General features: G+C 41.3%; 1 protein-coding gene across 1 annotated transcript in view; it reads left to right on the top strand.

Annotated features, from left to right (window-relative positions):
- The window catches only part of LOC146352529 (proprotein convertase subtilisin/kexin type 5-like), a 32353-nt gene extending 21810 nt beyond the window's left edge, over positions 1-10543 (top strand). Inside the window, exons 9-14 of the mRNA XM_084829661.1 lie at positions 444-674; positions 1498-1675; positions 2510-2727; positions 5072-5172; positions 5969-6155; positions 7827-10543. Coding sequence (XP_084685787.1) covers positions 444-674; positions 1498-1675; positions 2510-2727; positions 5072-5172; positions 5969-6155; positions 7827-8239 — 1328 coding nt within the window. The 3' untranslated portion in view covers positions 8240-10543. The remainder of the gene's footprint in view (positions 1-443; positions 675-1497; positions 1676-2509; positions 2728-5071; positions 5173-5968; positions 6156-7826) is intronic.
- Positions 10544-16426: the final 5883 nt, after the last annotated feature.

Genomic DNA, 16426 nt, shown 5'->3' with positions numbered 1-16426 from the left:
CAAATTCAAACTACAGCCCTAGTACAAAGTATTTTTTTCCATGTTGCTCCCAGAAAGTGAAATATATAAAATCTTTAAAGTTACGTCTTTAATCAGATGAGCTGATATCAGATGAGGAAAGACTGTGCATGTTTTTGAACTACACAGAACTCTTCATCAAGCCAAATACAAAGGTAATCTATAAAGAAGTCAGGTTATTAACAAATACCTTTCATAATCACCTGATTATAAGATTAGCAATCAAAGCATCACATGATAGAAATCTCTTGGTCAGGAAGAATAGAGAGGTGATTGATTCTCAGTTATTTTTCCAACTCTTGACTAGCTATTTAGTGCAAGTGAGCTGTTCTTTTCAATAGGCTAAGGCTAAAGAGAGATGTAGGAGCCCATGAGGGTGAGTGGAGCAGAAATTGGTCAAATATTTGTGATTTGTCACATTTCAGACTGTGAGAGGACATGCCAGACCTGTTCCTCTTCCTCTTCCTGCCTTTCCTGTGGAGAAGGCCTGTTGATGACTGACGCTGGCCTCTGCGTGATGCCGCAGCCCTGCTCCCACACTGAGTACTATGATGGACAGACCAAGAGGTGCAAGCCCTGCCACAGGAAGTGTTTGGATTGTAGGGGCCCTGCCGAAGATCAGTGTCTCGGCTGTCCCCCAAACTGGCATCTTCTCAGTAAGCGTGTCTCCAGGCAAATTTGTTCTCCTCCTCCTCCTCCTCCTCCTCTGTTTTCTGTATTTAATGTGTGTAGATAGCCAGCCTGGCCCAGGGTCCATGGTACTCTGAAAGATAAACAGAGCTCTTCTGTGAGGGTGTGGTTTTCTCACATCACTTAAACACAGACTGAAACAACTCGTGCTTCATCAGTTGAGGAAGCTGCGGAAGCCCAGGCAGAGTGGACAGGCTCGCTGGATCAGAGTACGTGAGTCGCAAACGTTCTACTTAAGAGGGACTCACCAGCAAAATTTTGCCTAGAGGTCTGGCACCAAAGTCATCCTGTTTATCTATGCTCCTTGGTGCTATCTTGGTCACATAATAGAACCTGGACACTCAACCGAACAACTCCCATAACCTGTTGATGGAGTCTTACCCAGTGGTTTATTTATTTATTACATTTATATCCTGCCTTTTTTCCTCCTTAAGGAACTCAAGGCGGCGTACATTATCCTCCTCCTCTCCATTTTATCCTCACAACAACAACCCTGTGAGGTAGGTTGGGCTGAGAGTCTGTGACTGGCCCAAAGTCACCCAGTGAGCTTCCATGGCCGAGTGGGGACTAGAACCCAGATCTCCCAGCTCCCAGTCCAACACTCTAGCCACTACACCACACTGGCTCTAATCTAAGATGGTTAATTACAAGTGAAAATGGAAAACAATTGAACATTAATTATATGAGACCTTTTTTCAGTGTCACTAATACAGATTAGGTTAATGTTGGCCATCCCAGTGGGGAAAGGGAAAATAGTCTGTACCTTGTCTGGTGCTGTTCTACCTGCAGATGCAACCTGTGTCGAAGTCTGTCCCAATGGATATTACCTGGACAGTGATGAAGCCCAATGCTACACTTGCCACAGGACCTGTGGAACATGCAATGGGAAACACAGCACACAGTGCCTCTCCTGCCCACCAAGTTGGTACAAGCAAGAAAATGGATGTGTACAGATCTGTTCAACTGGGTAAGACCCTGGCCTTTCACGAGAAAAATCTCTGTTGGACAGTAGTTTTGTTAAACTCTAATATAGTGCCTCTTGAAATTGAGAGGTACATCCTGGAGGTCCTCTGGAATATTCAATACAAAACAAGTAATAGTTCAATAACTGGCAACCAAAAGGAAAGGAAAAATACCAGATAATATCACTGATATCACAGCCCTTCTAAACAGAAATGTAGCTTATAAATGGATCTCTTTGGATCTCTTTCAGGGCTGTTGGCTGCAGTGTAACTGCAAATGTTTTACTTGGCCAAGAGAGGGAACCTGCATTCCTGAGCCTTCTTTGCCAAATGATAGAAGCACATGAACAATGATACCACACACACACACACACACACACACACACACCCCTCTTGCTCATTCACTTTTTCTCTTTCACGAGAAAAAGCTAGCTGGGCTAGCTGTACCATTAGACAAATTGAGGCAGCTACCTCAGGCAGCAGATACTGGAGGGAGCGGTGGGGTCTTGGACAGAGCCTGGAGTCCTCTAGTATGCTGGTGAGGGCCATCCCATCGCCAGTGTTGAAGCAAGAATCAACTCCCAGTCAGATAAGCATCTGTACGTGGAATGGAGGCAGGCACCATCTTGTCCTTTACCTCAGGCAGCAAAATGCCTTGGGCAGCCCTGTTCACAACGTTTCCCTTTCATTCATTTTGCATGCCAGAATATCCTGGCTATTACAAAGCATCAATAATGCCCAACGGTACAGGTTTGCAAAATACAAAGTGGTCCAAGAGAAATTATCCTTTTCTTAAATGTAAGTATCTCCAAATCCTTTGCGCTTTTTGTCTGTTTCAGGTACTATGCAAACAGTGTTACTAGCACTTGTGAGAGATGTCACAAAAGCTGCAAGGAGTGTCTGGGACCTGAATCTACAGACTGCCTGTCCTGTGACGAAAATTTCTTCCTGCTGCACTCCAAGAATGAATGTCGCCTCTCTTGCCCTGAATATTACTATGGAGACAATGAAAAACACACCTGTGAAAGGTGCCATCCAACTTGCCATTCTTGCAATGGTAAGTTGATACCCTAGATGTTTCTGCTGACTCAAAGTCATTAACAAAGTTCTCCTCTTTTTGTCGAACTAATGTTTTGTGAATGCAGCAGTGCTCACTTGCAAAAGTTGATACCCTCTGCTGATATTCTCCAAGCCCACCGATAGCCAGAACTCTTCGTATACAATATTGTGACACTTGTTGATTGATCTGTTCCTTCTACTATTTGATGCAGAAAAGATTACCCAACACTGTGTTCTGTTAGGCTCAAATAATCCAGATAACAGTAAGGAGTAATAGAGACTAGGGAAAATGTCAATTTTCAGATCCATGTAGGAGTGTTGAACTTTGGCTGGGGTCAGACTTTGCTTTAATTCTTCTCAAAATAATTACATGATTCCATGGTAACAGCAACTTCTTAACATCTGTTACTCCTTCAAATTTCTCTCGCATCCACCACCACAACTGTCATACTTACACAGCAATCCTGCACACGATTACCTGGGGTAAGTCCCATTGAGGTATGTGGGACTTCTGTATAGACTTGCATAGGATTATGCCGTTAAAACAGCAATCGAACATTCATTTGCAGGACAAATACTAAGAGCCCTGGATTGGGTCTTTTGGATAAAGACCCAAGATACTGTAGCTAATTATTTCTTTCTAGGAATCCAAACATCTTAAGGCTTAGGGAAAATTCAAACAGGGCCTTCTTCGACTCAATATAATACTTTCTTACAAATTCTTAGAAAATCTCCTTTCCTTCTGCAGGCGCTCTAGTTCCATGAATCTTCTGCAGCCTTTTGGCTTGCTGAGCTAACATTCTGATTCCTATAACCTTTATTTAAACTTTTGACCTTTGGGCTGGTACTGACCACCACTTATAGAAATTTTTTTTTAATCCCATAATATCCAAAAAACAAACTATATACAGAAATGGAAGACAGTTCTGTTCCTTCACAGGACCAATGGTTTGACTCAGTATGAGCCAGCTTCATATACAAGTGAAAGATTCCTTAGGAAGGAGAACGTATGACCACCTTCTTAAGGAATTATGGAATTTGCCCTTTCTATAATAAAGTATTCACTATTGTATCTGTTAAGTTTCTCTTGAAATTAATTTTATTTATGTAGATGCATGTGTCAGTTTGTCTTTACCGAAAAGCAGAAGATGAATCTCGCACATATAAGTGAACATCCCCAGTTAGCCAGTCACCTGTGTCATTAATGTGTGCATGTATTAATTTCATTCTAGTCTTTAGCATTTTTAGGGACATGGAAAATCTTCACTGAAAGCACTACACTTATGAAACAATACTTCATAATCCTATGTCCCACCACTGTTCAGCTCCAACATGCTCAGAATAGACATGACAATCAATGCCACCTACTTTATGACTGGGAATAGATGATTGGTCCTCAGCTGGAAAGTGGGGAACCAGTACTGTGTTGCTGCCTAACCTAAAATGGGTTGCAAAAACAGCACCAGCATACTAATATATGGTGAAAAATTAAGAAATGGGTCCCCACATACATGTTTAGGCTAAATGAGTTCCTGGTCTGCAAAATTTGAAGTCGACTAACCAGAGTAGGGCCGCGGTAGCTTAGCAGTCAAGACGCTGAACTGCAGACTGGAAGGTCGGCAGGTCAGCAGTTCGAGACCCGAGTGCTGCGTGACGGAGTGAGCTCCTGTCTTCAGTCCCAGCTTCTGCCAACTTAGCAGTTCGAAAGCAAGAAATTGCAAGTAGATAAAGAGGTACCGCCTCGGCGGGAAAGGTAACAGCGTTCCGTGCACCTCGGTGTTCAGTCATGCCGGCCACATGACCACGGAAGCGTCTTCGGACAGCGCTGGCTCTTCGGCTTAGAAATGGGGATGAGCACCACACCCTAGAGTCGGACACGACTGGTTGGGGACACCTTTACCTTTACCTTTTTAACCAGAGTAATAGCACTATGAAGGGACCGCGGTGGCTTAGTGGTTAAGATGCTGAACTGCAGACTGGAAGGTCGGCAGGTCAGCAGTTCGAGACCCGAGTGCTGCGTGATGGAGTGAGCTCCCGTCTTCAGTCCCAGCTTCTGCCAACCTAGCAGTTCGAAAGCAAGAAATTGCAAGTAGATAAATAGGTATCGCCTCGACGGGAAAGGTAACAGCATTCCGTGCACCTCGGTGTTCAGTCATGCCGGCCACATGACCACGGAAGCGTCTTCAGACAGCGCTGGCTCTTCAGCTTAGAAACGGGGATGAGCACCGCACCCTAGAGTCGGACACGACTGGTTGGGGACACCTTTACCTTTAATAGCACTATGAGCTGGATAGTTTTCTATTAATTGTCTTTGTAAAATGATTTTATTTGTTGCTTTTAAGGGAAAGGACCACTCAGCTGTACATCCTGTGTGTGGAGCTATCATTTCATTGCTGGAGCTTGCAGCTCAGAATGCTTTATAGGAGAATACAAAATCTCAGAGGTACTTTCTACACAGACAGAAAGGAAAACAGATGCACACACACATTCTCTACCGTATTAATATTGTTTCATTAAACCAGTAGTTCTGAAAGATTTCACGGAGGGATCCAAAGGTTGAGTTCTAGTAATCTCTTGACATAATATTTCTGCTTGCTGGTTTTCATATATGAAATGACTAATGGAGGGCATACTTTAGGATTCAAGAACAGAGATGCAAGCTGGTCAGTTTTAAAACAGCCAGATGGGTTTTTTCCCAACTCCAGGCAATGGCTTCCCCCTCCCGCCCTTTTATGTATAAACTTAATGTTACAGTAGAATAATACTTGCCTCCATTTTACATATTTTTGCTTCACTGTATATGGACAATGGCTTTTTAGCCTCTTCTGACAAGGGTGGCCACACAGTTCCAGAGAAATCATTTATATTTGTAAAATCACTGCAAATAATTATGTTACCTAGCAAGGTTGCTACCAGGCTGTTTTTGGCATAAGAGAATTAATTGTTTTGCTTTCAGCCTCTTTTTTTAAAACAGCTTCATTACTGCACATAGAATCCCCTAGCCAATCCAACAGCCACAGCTGCACACATGTAGTCATTTAAAACAAAGTAGAATTCCTCTTATCAGTTATTTGATAGCTGAATTTGGTCTGACCTCCTTCCCCACTAAACAGCTGATCAGCAAGGTTTTGGCTTCTCAAAAAGAGCTACACATATGCAACCCTGGCTGGGGCATGCACATTCTGTTGGATCAGGGCCAGCCTGTTTCTTAAAGCATTGTCCATTTCATTTGAAAACAGAACCAAAGCCCAAGATGCGAAAAATGCCACGACTCCTGTATGGAGTGCAAGGGACCCAGTCCCCTCAACTGTACTGAGTGTCATCTTCACACAAAACTCTATCTGGATGAAAATCGTTGCGTTCCGTGCTGTACGAGTTCTGGACCTGTGCAAAGTCAGGAGTGTTGTGACTGCAGTGACATGTTAGGTAATGATGAGCAGAATGGGGTGGCAGGAAATGTTTTATGGCCTTGTGCATGGTAATTTTTTGTTTTTTAAAAAAGAACCAAGTTCAGGGCTTGACAGTTAGTTTTATATCCCTGCAAATCCTGCTTTTTTGCATATCCCAGGTGATGGCCACCCAAGCCTGCAGATGCTGCACATGATGGAGAAGAACTGTACATTGAAGAGGTTTTAAAATGTTACACCTGCCCCCTAAAGTCCCACCATGGGAAAGCATTTTTGGCTGAGCCTACATAACATTTCAATCACCTATAAGAGTATTTCCAAGCAATATGATTTGGTATATGTATGTATGTATGTGTATGTGGAGTACTTGCAGTTTGGTATCACAGCTGCTTACAAGAAAGCCAAAGGGCAGGGCCAACCCTACCATTAGGCAGAGTGGGGCAGCCGCCTCAGGCAGCAGATGCTGGGGGGCAAAAGTCGCAGCCTCCCAACTGTTCCTAATTAAATCTTTGGCGGTTCCCCTCTGTGGGAGGACAGAGCTATATATGCCACACAACCTGTTCTGAGCCCCCTAAACTAGCCTGCTGTCTCAGGTGTGGTGGAAGAGGCCATCCCATCATTAGTATTGAAATGCCAGTCCAGTCAGCTTTTGTGTGTGCACTCAGGAGGAAGCGCCATCTTGTCCTTCACCTCAAGCTGCAGAACGTATTGGGCCAGCCCTATCAAAAGGGATTTGTGCAAGAGAGCCCTAAACCATGCACTGTACCAGGGAATCTTGGTAACAGCCTCACATGAGCCCACTTCTCACAAACAGCACATGAGGCGGTACATTTTTTTCTGGACTGTACCACTGCATGTGCGAACTCATTTCCCCAAGGAAAAAGATTATTGCATATAAAACTAGTATGTATCAAGAGGAAGAACTGACTAGTACCTTTCTCTCTAGTAGTTAGTTTTCTACATGGAGAGAATCTTTTTGTATGGAACATTTTTCAGTCATGTGAGCCCCTACCTGCAGTCTGGTAAAGTCCTGACATTGATTTGACATATGCCTTGGCAGAAACAGTATTGAAGTGAATATGGCTGTGTCATACTGGCTCTGTTTGTCAAGGGACAGACCCATGTCACACATATCCTGCCACAGAGAAGCAGCAGCAAATGGTACTAATATACTGCAAGTTTTCCCATTGTTTTTATTAATGAGAACTGGAAATATTAAGTCACTGATTAATTGAGCCACTCATTTTAAAATAAAGGGGGTTCACTCTAAAAAAAACTCCCCCTGAATCATGTCCAGCCTCTCTAAATTTACCTGTAGATTTTATTAGTCTTTTGAGCCTAACTAAGCTAGTAGTGATAGCGGGTGTGTGTGTGTGTGTGTGAAAGGGAGAATTAATGTTTGTGGGTTGGATCCAGATTCAGCTATGCTTAGAGCAAACCCTTTGAAATCAGTGGGACTTATGTTAGTCATGACTAACATAAGTCCAATTCATTTCAATAGGACTACTTACTCTAAATATGACTAAATCTGGATCCAACTCTGTATCTTTGTGAGCATGGACAAGTTCTTAGAAGTATCCCAATGATACATTTACCATTGGATGGAAATGGTTAGTCATCCTTATCCCAAAATGTGTTTCTGCTTGTAATACATTCATATATGAACAGTTTGTCTACCATTCTTTTTCAGATGAGTGTACATTACGTGTTGCTAACTTGTCAGAGGAAACAAAAGGCAAAGCTGCAGCTTTGATTGTTGCCATGTTCATTTTGTTGATCCTCACCACTGGAGCTATTATTTACATATGGAGAAGGTCACGAGCCAAATCCAAGCCAGTTAACCAAGGCAGATATGAGAAGCTGGCAGATAACACAAAAGCACTCAGTTCTTTCAAAAGTAACCAATACCAAGGCACCAGTTATCAAGATGATCAAGTGATTGAATACAAGGACCGGGATGACGACGATGACGAAGATGACGATGATGATATTGTGTATATGGGCCAAGATGGCACCGTCTATCATAAATTTAAATATGGACTACTAGAGGAGGATGAATTAGATGAACTGGAGTATGATGATGAAAGTTATTCCTTTAGATAACCTTTAGTTAGTGCCTATGTCATTTTGTCTTTGCTTTCCAGCATAGCAAATTACTTGAAGATAATGAACAACTCGGTGAAAGCTCAGAATCTCACCTAAATGATACAGACAACCATTTACAACACATCTACACCTGATGTAGAATTGTTTTCCTTACCACTTGGCAGGAGAAGGTAATTAGGTCACCATTATATGTACAGCATAGTAAGTTACCACTTTGGTAAATGGTTATCTGTATCCACTCTGAAATTTTTAAAACAGAGTTTAGATACAATTGCTTCCTCCTATATTTCTGTATTAAATGATATCAATTATAGGGGTCATGAAGCATTTTTATTACACAAAACACCTGAGTTGAATTTCTTTTGGTTTAAGAAGACTGCCACTTTCCACATGTTGGACAAAATGGCATTGTCTCTATTAGTCTGACATGGCTCTATCCATTTGCCAGTAGTCTATGCATTTTGTGTGACATACTAGTGCGGCACTGAAAAGGGGTGAACTATCTTGTCGCAGAGGTTCAGTGATCTATGTACAGCTAGAAAACTGGTAATTCCAGACACACACACCAGAAATTAGGGATATGAACTTTTGAATGCAATATAAGATTCAATCAGCCACATGTAGCAGAGGGGCAATAGTTTATAGGCTATATTCATTGTTGTGGATACTCTGTTAGGAATATGTGGATATTGGTAGATTAGATAATCTTTACAGCCCTTCCTAACTGTGATCATTTCTTTTACTAATCCTTCATGTGGCAAAAGAAAACTGATTCCAGTACATTTATATTATAGGAAACATACCTGGCAAAAGGTCAATTCACACATGAATATTTAACACTTGATGGCTGGAGTCCCCAATCACAGACGAGAACTTTCATATTACTAGATGCTAATTGACTTTTTGATGGAGATGAAGTAGAACACATTCATCTGGGAGTCATCAAACAATGCCAGGCCCAGGTTTGCACATAACACTAAACCATGGTCTAGTATTATGAGGATGAACAACAGTAAACCTCAGGTTCACGTGCTCCCCTCTCCTCCTTCAACAAAACTGTGAGGAGATTGGAATGTTCCACTTCCAGTTTAGATTAGCCTCAGTTTACATTACACCGGAACACTTAATTCTAGTTCATTTTAACTGTGACTAGTGAAAACAAGCCAGCTTCATAAACTATGGTTTGAAGTTGGCTTGTTTCCACTAAACATAGTTAAGACTAAATGCAGTTTTTCTGGGTTCGGATGTTATGACAAACTGTGGTTCGTCTAAAGCTTCTGAACTCCTCCTTGCAGCTGCTCTTGCGGAGGGGAGCACATGAGCCTGAGGCTTGCTGCAGCTCATCTTCATATGGTTTAGTGTTACATGGTTTAGTGTTACATGTGAACACAGCTACTAAGTAGTTAATACTCACATCATGTGCAAATCAGTCCAAAAAGTCTTGCCAATCTGTTAAACAATCTACTGTTATTAACAGAGGTGTATTTATATTTAAATAGTAAACCTAATTGGAGTGAGTCTTAATGATATTTCTCGAAGCTGTGTGATTAAAATTTGCACTGTAATTCATTTTGTGATGAATTTGTTGTGTGTATTTGAAGTTAGTATTATTACCAAAAGTACTAGAAGACCCTCAGGTTTTTCTTTCCTTTGGTAGTACAATCCTACACATGTCTACTCAGGGGTAAATCTTATTGTTTTCAATGGAGCATACTCCCAGGTAAATGTGTATAGGATTATAACCTAAAGCACATTTCTCATAGAGGTCACTATGACAACACTCCCAAGTATAATGTTTTGGTCATGTCCACAACAAATAGAATGAAATTCATTTAAACTTTTTTTTAATGATACCTACCTCTTGAATCAGTATGATCATAGCATGTTTAAAGAAATGTTTCATGGAATATAGATTTGTACATTTCATTTAGGGGGGAACACAAATTATACAACAAATTGTACTTCTCTTTGAATTCCTTGGTTAATTACAGAGAACTGATTTTTTAAGGCACATAAATGCAAGGGAATTAACCATCCACAGTTGTATGGTTCATGAAGATGGGAAAGGGAGTAACTAATATTGTGTTAAAAACATAATTTAAGGTTGCAATCTTATGGGAACTCTGGGAGTAAGTACTATTAAACTCAATGGAATTTACTTCTGAGTAAATATGCACAGGATTGCACTGTAAAAGAATGGAATGCAAAAACAAAATACAAGTCATTATGGAATGTAAGATTTGTTCATTTACAACTGAATGCAATAAACCTATCTTTGTGTGAACAAATAAATCTTTATACCAAAGCATGCTGGCTGACTAGATAATACTCTCAAAAGCTGCTACTAAGATAACAAGTACAGTTGGGGATGAGTGGTTCCAACGCTGGTTGGAATCCCACTGTTACCATACCATTTAATGATAGAACACAAGTTGGTTTACTTTATTTGGATCTGCAACCACTTTTAGATATTTATACTCACTAGTAGCCTGTGATTATTGTCACTATTGCTCAGTTTAACTAAAACCAATAATCTATGTATTATAATGAGAATAAAACAAGAGTGAGGGAAACAAAACCCTATCTAAAAACATACTGCATTCTTTATAATGAAGGACATTGATAACTGGAGTTCTGATATATCAACAATTAAACAATTCCTAAGCAAATGTATCAATAATTCAATTAAAGTAGCAAGTTAGTTAACAGACATACCAATTCATAAACGTTTTATTAAACCAAGTCTCACTGAAATTAACATATGAAACAGTCAAGGTATCAATTACAATAAAACCTATTAAATACATAACATGAATACCAAACTAGCAGCTCTCTCACTCCTCTCCACCTAAGTGATTGTAAGAACAGCATAAGCCACCTTCCCAACACCATTTCCACACCAGTTCGGCCAGGTTCATGCTACAGTATGAAGGCTGTGAGAAACAGTTTGTCCATATGACTGTAGTGCCCATGATCAGCTGTCCTATTGCCCATGACCACCCAACAGCAGATAGGCTTTTGATGGACAAATCTTGATCCTTGGATCTTGCTGCCAACTTAAGTTTCTTTGCAGGTGTAAAAAAATGACTCAAAGGACCTGGAGAATGAGACCAGAAGGCCCAATGAACCAGAGCAGGAGAAGCTAGTGAAGTTCTTCTGAGCCAGACTTGAGTGTGTGTGTGGTAGGGGGGACTTTAGGGGTTCAGTTAAAGCTTGTGAGGTGGGCTTTACAAGCACTAAAATTCTGCCCCTTGGATTGAAATCTGAGCAGGAGAATTGCTGACTAAAAATTTCTTACTGAAAATACTGGAGGCAAGTTGCTACAGTATATTCAATATGGGGAAATTTAGAACCTTCAAGAGCAAAAACCAAGAGGGGAGCTGATCCTGCGTGGAAGACCTATGGGGATGGGTTCCATTCTACCCCTTAGCTTATGCACCTGCAGGATCTTCTACCTACCAAATTCATGTCTTCATGAGCAAGAAGGAGGACATGAGAAAATGCTGCTGGGGCAAAACTAGGGGGGGTAAGGCTTTCACTCTCAGATTTTACCTCTGAAGTTTCTTTATTCCAGCCCCACATAAACTGATAGAGCAAGGTGCTCTATTAATTTGTAGGAGGTGGATAAAAATGCTGTGAGAGGGGGAAATAGGAGGATAAGAGGGGAAGGCCATCCCCATAGAGGACTTCCAGAGCAGGGGGTGGCTTTTCCCTTATTCTTCTCCCACTTTCTCCCTGCTCTTTCTACATCTTCCCTATCTCTTTCTGCATGCTTGCTGATGAGCTGAGAGTTAAAAGGGGCACGTATAGGAAATGGAAGGAAGGACCAATATCAAGTACAAATGAGTAGCCAAAGCTTGTAGGGAGTGTGTCAGGAGGGCTAAAGCTCAAAATGAGCTTAAGCTGGCAAGAGATGATAAAAATAAAAAAAAAGTTTGGGTGGTGGTATGGTTTTTCTGCTATGTTCGGAGCAATGGAACAACAAGGAAGTAGTTGGGTCACTGCAATGAAGAAATGTTAATGGGTGACAGAGAAAAAGCAAAATTACCTGACTTCTATTTTATCCCAGTCTTCTCCCACAAGGAAAACTGCGCTGCAAAAATAGAACAAATCATGAAGGGAGTTGCAGCCCAAGATAGGTAAAGAGATGGTAGAGGAACATCTGGCTACTTTACATGGATTCAAGTCTTTGGGCCCAGATGAACTATATTCTAGGGTACTAAAGAAACTTGCAGATGTAATTTCAGAGGCTCTGTCTATTATTCTTGAGATAAAAAGGCTTCAGACAACTAGCAACCAGGCCGCTTGATGTTGATATCTGGGAAGAATTTTAGAAAAAATCTTTAAGCAATCTCTCTGTGAGCATTTAGAAAAGAATACTGTGATTTACAAAGCCAGACTAACCTTATCCAGGTTTTTTTTGATAGAATAACTAGCCTGGTAGGTCAAGGGAATACTACAGATTTTGTATTTCAGCAAATCTTTTGACAACATCTCCCATGATGTTCTTGTTCATAAGCTGATAAAATGTGGGCTAGATGATGTTACTGTTAGGTGGATTTGTAATGAACCACATCCAAAGCATTCTGATCAATGGCTCTTCATCAACCTGAGAAAAGTGATAAGGCGGGGGGGGCACAGAGTGCTGTTCTGGACCCAGTGTTGTTCAACATTTTAATAAATGGTTTGGATGGAATAGAGGGTATTCTCATCAAATTTGTAGATGACACCAACATGGAAGGGAAAGTTAATACCTTAGAGACAGAAATAGGATTCTACATAATCTTGGTTGTAATTTTTTTACTGTGGTTTTAAGCTTTCATATTTTATATTTTTTATGCTGTGTTTTGTGGTTTTAATTTTTGTGAATCACCCAGAAAGCTTCGGCTATTAGGCGGTATAGTAATGAAAGAAATAAATATTGACAGGATAGAGAACTGGGCCAAAATTAATTTTGACAGAGATAAATGTAATTTCTGCACTTAGGTAGGAAGAATCAGTTACACAAATCTTGTATGGGTGATAACTGGCTTGACAGAAGCATGTATGAAAAGACTCTAGAGATTTTAGCAGACCACAAGCTAAACACGAGTCAGCAGTCCAATGTGGCAGCTGAAAAGGCTAATTCAATTCTAGACTGCATTAACAGCAGTCTAGTATCCAGATCATGAGAAGTAATGGGACAACTCTACTCCGCTTTGGCCAGATCTCACCTGGAGTAGTGAGTCCGGTTTAAGAAAGATATTGACAAACCAGAAGCCATCTAGAGAAGGACAGGAGGTCAACAAGGTTGCCATCTTAGGTCTCACTGGGAGGGGCAAGCAGATTTTGTCAGTCTCAGACTAGGAAGATGTTGCAGCAGGATAGGAGCCACCTGCAGTTCTGAGACGCAAGAAGGGAAGATCATAGAATCATAGAATAGTAGGGTTGGAAGGGGCCTACAAGGCCATCGTGAGAGCAGCTGTTAGACTTCTCAGGAAAGAGGCATATGCAAGATAGGAGAAAGCAGCATTTTTTTAAAAAAAGAAAAAGAAATAAAAGCCAGTGGTAGAGTTTTGTATTCTCCTCAAAGCAAAGGGAGTTGGCTCTTAGAAAGTTTGTGGTCATCTCAGGGCTGGCCCCAGACATTTTGCTGCCTGAGTAAAACCAGCAAATGGTACCCCCAGACCAGCAACCTGATTAGCAGGTTGAATGATCACCAGAAGAGAAGTGATGAAATCAGTCTGGGCCTTGGACTGTTTCCTAAGGACCAGATACACCAAACGCACACATGCATGCCTGCATGCACGCACACATAAGGGGAACGAGGGGTTAAGGCTACTGTATTGTTGTCAAAGGGGCCGCCCCTTCAATAGTGCTGATCTCAGACATCTATAAATATTAAATACCAGCTTTTTATAGCAGGGAGTTCCAGAATATTTTCTAAGTATCAGTTGTGCACACCCAGTAAGAAAAGCTTTGCATGGACATTATGTATTTGCTTTATTCAGTGGGCAAGTCAAAAGGTGGTATGAGGAAAAAGCATTCAAGTGACTTGTGCCATATTAGCAAAATAAGAACAGTGGGAAAAAAGACTTCTGCCAATTCTTCCCCACAGAATGTTTGAGCACTGAGAAAACTGATGCTTTACAACAACAACAACAACAACAAACATTGAATAAACTGGATTCAAATGGAAGTCTCTGCAACTCTTTGGGCCTGACAAGTTGAAGTTAGCAACATTTTTATATGTTGTAGCGCCTTCTTTCTTGAAAGGATACCTACTTTGTCATAACAGTTCAATCGTTTAGCTAGTATTTATTTGATTTATAAAATTGCACCCTCTGCCTAGTAGGCACTCAGGATAATGTACAATAAGAACACTAAAACATCAGATAAAACCCCAAGAACAAAACCATACAATAAAATTTATGAGTATTAAAATTAACCATCAGCAAAAACATTAAACATTAAGAGCATGACAGGACTGTGTTTACTGCCTGCGAAACACAGAACAGAGGGAATCAATTTCGCCTCCCACAGGAGTTCCACAATCAGGGTTCTACTATGGAAAAAGCCTCACCTTACCTGGCAATTTAGCCTCTCTGGGTGGTTGGATATATAACTGGGCCTCTGGTGATGATTCTAAGTTGGTTCATATGGAGAGGGTGCTCCTTCAGATATACTTGGCCCAAACCATTTAGGGCATTGTAGGTCAAAACCAGCAACTTGAATTGGGCCAGAAACAAACTGGAAGGCACTTAAGTTGTTCCAAGACCGATGTAATGTGGTTTACAGGCTGGTGGCTCTGATGTCGGTGGAGCAGTGAATTCGCTCTGGGTTTCAGTCAGAACCAGTCAAAACTCTAAAGGAGCTATTCAATATCCTTTAAAGTTCTGACTGAAACCAGAGCAGATTTCCCACCCCACCGACATTGCAGCCACCAGCCTCCACTGCTCACCCCTGACAAAGGTCTCACTACCCTTTTGCACTTGCAAACATTTATGTTTACAAACACTTTTCAAGGGCATTCCCATGGCAAAGGCAGAACCACTCATACTTTCTCCCATGTTTTCATAGTTAATACCCCTACAAAACCTGAGGCTTTGTAAACACTCCAAGTATGCAAACTGTTGTAAACTGAATCAAATGGTATTGAATTACACAGCTGACATTGGATTGCCTCATCTCTCTCTCTCTAACACACACACACACACACACACACACACAGCTCTGCCAGAAAGGTGACACTGGAATTTATTTCCTATGGAGGTTTGCTCCATGTTCATGGCCATCCAGAAGGCTGGCCAAGGTATCCTGATCCCTTTTGACTTGCCTACACATTAAATCAATGTTATTGGTAACTGCTTATTCTTCATTACCAAGACTCAGTTAAATCTCTTCAGTTTTTATTTATCAGAGGTTGGTGGCTGTATTTTAATCTTACTATCGAGGTTCCATTTCAAGAAGAAAAGTGTAAACTGTGTTCTGACATAAGCTGACCGCTTCAGGACTGCTATACTATCACCAGGTAAAACACAAGTAGGGGTTGTATCCAGGATCTGCCTTCCACGAGACCAAGGGCTCCATTCATGGAAGGTCCGTCTGCCTGATCTCCCTCCCTGCCAACAGACCACAGCTCACCCCATTCAGCAGTCTCCTGACTGCATAGCCTTTTCAGGGGGCTTCAGTGGGAAGGAGAGCAAGGAAGTCCACTTCCACCATCACAGTAGATCCAGCTTAAACCTGGACCCAGCCCTAGAACTCTACATTCTGGATTCACATAGAAACACCCCTATACAAAGGATTCCCCACTTTGCTTTTTACATAAATATGTCAATATTTTTTTCATACTGTGACTTCCTTCCAGACAAGCATACTTAAAATGGTTGTCCTAGCAACATATACACAAGTCAGTTTTGAGAGCTGTGGTGGAGTGCTAGAACATAACCAAGAAATGTTTTTCTGGAACCTATTTTCAGGGAGGATGTGGGAGGTGGGCAGTGGGAAAAGTGAACTGGAGTATCACCTACACTTTCCTTGCCCCACAAAGCTCAGGAGGGTCAACAAACTGAGTAAAGTTCAGATGAGAACTGGAGCTCTCCCTCTCTCCCCCACCTCCTGCCCAACTGAATTAGCCTTTAGTTAAAAGATGCAAATGTTCTTGCATAATTTTACCGTCATAGGCTTTGCCAATGTTTAAAA

The sequence above is a fragment of the Heloderma suspectum genome, chromosome 2, assembly GCF_057233095.1.
Source record: "Heloderma suspectum isolate Gila_16-S chromosome 2, 16-S_ref, whole genome shotgun sequence".
Lineage (NCBI taxonomy): Eukaryota > Metazoa > Chordata > Lepidosauria > Squamata > Helodermatidae > Heloderma > Heloderma suspectum.
Note: the sequence above shows the minus strand (reverse complement) of the source record. Positions and strands in the feature narration are given on the sequence as shown.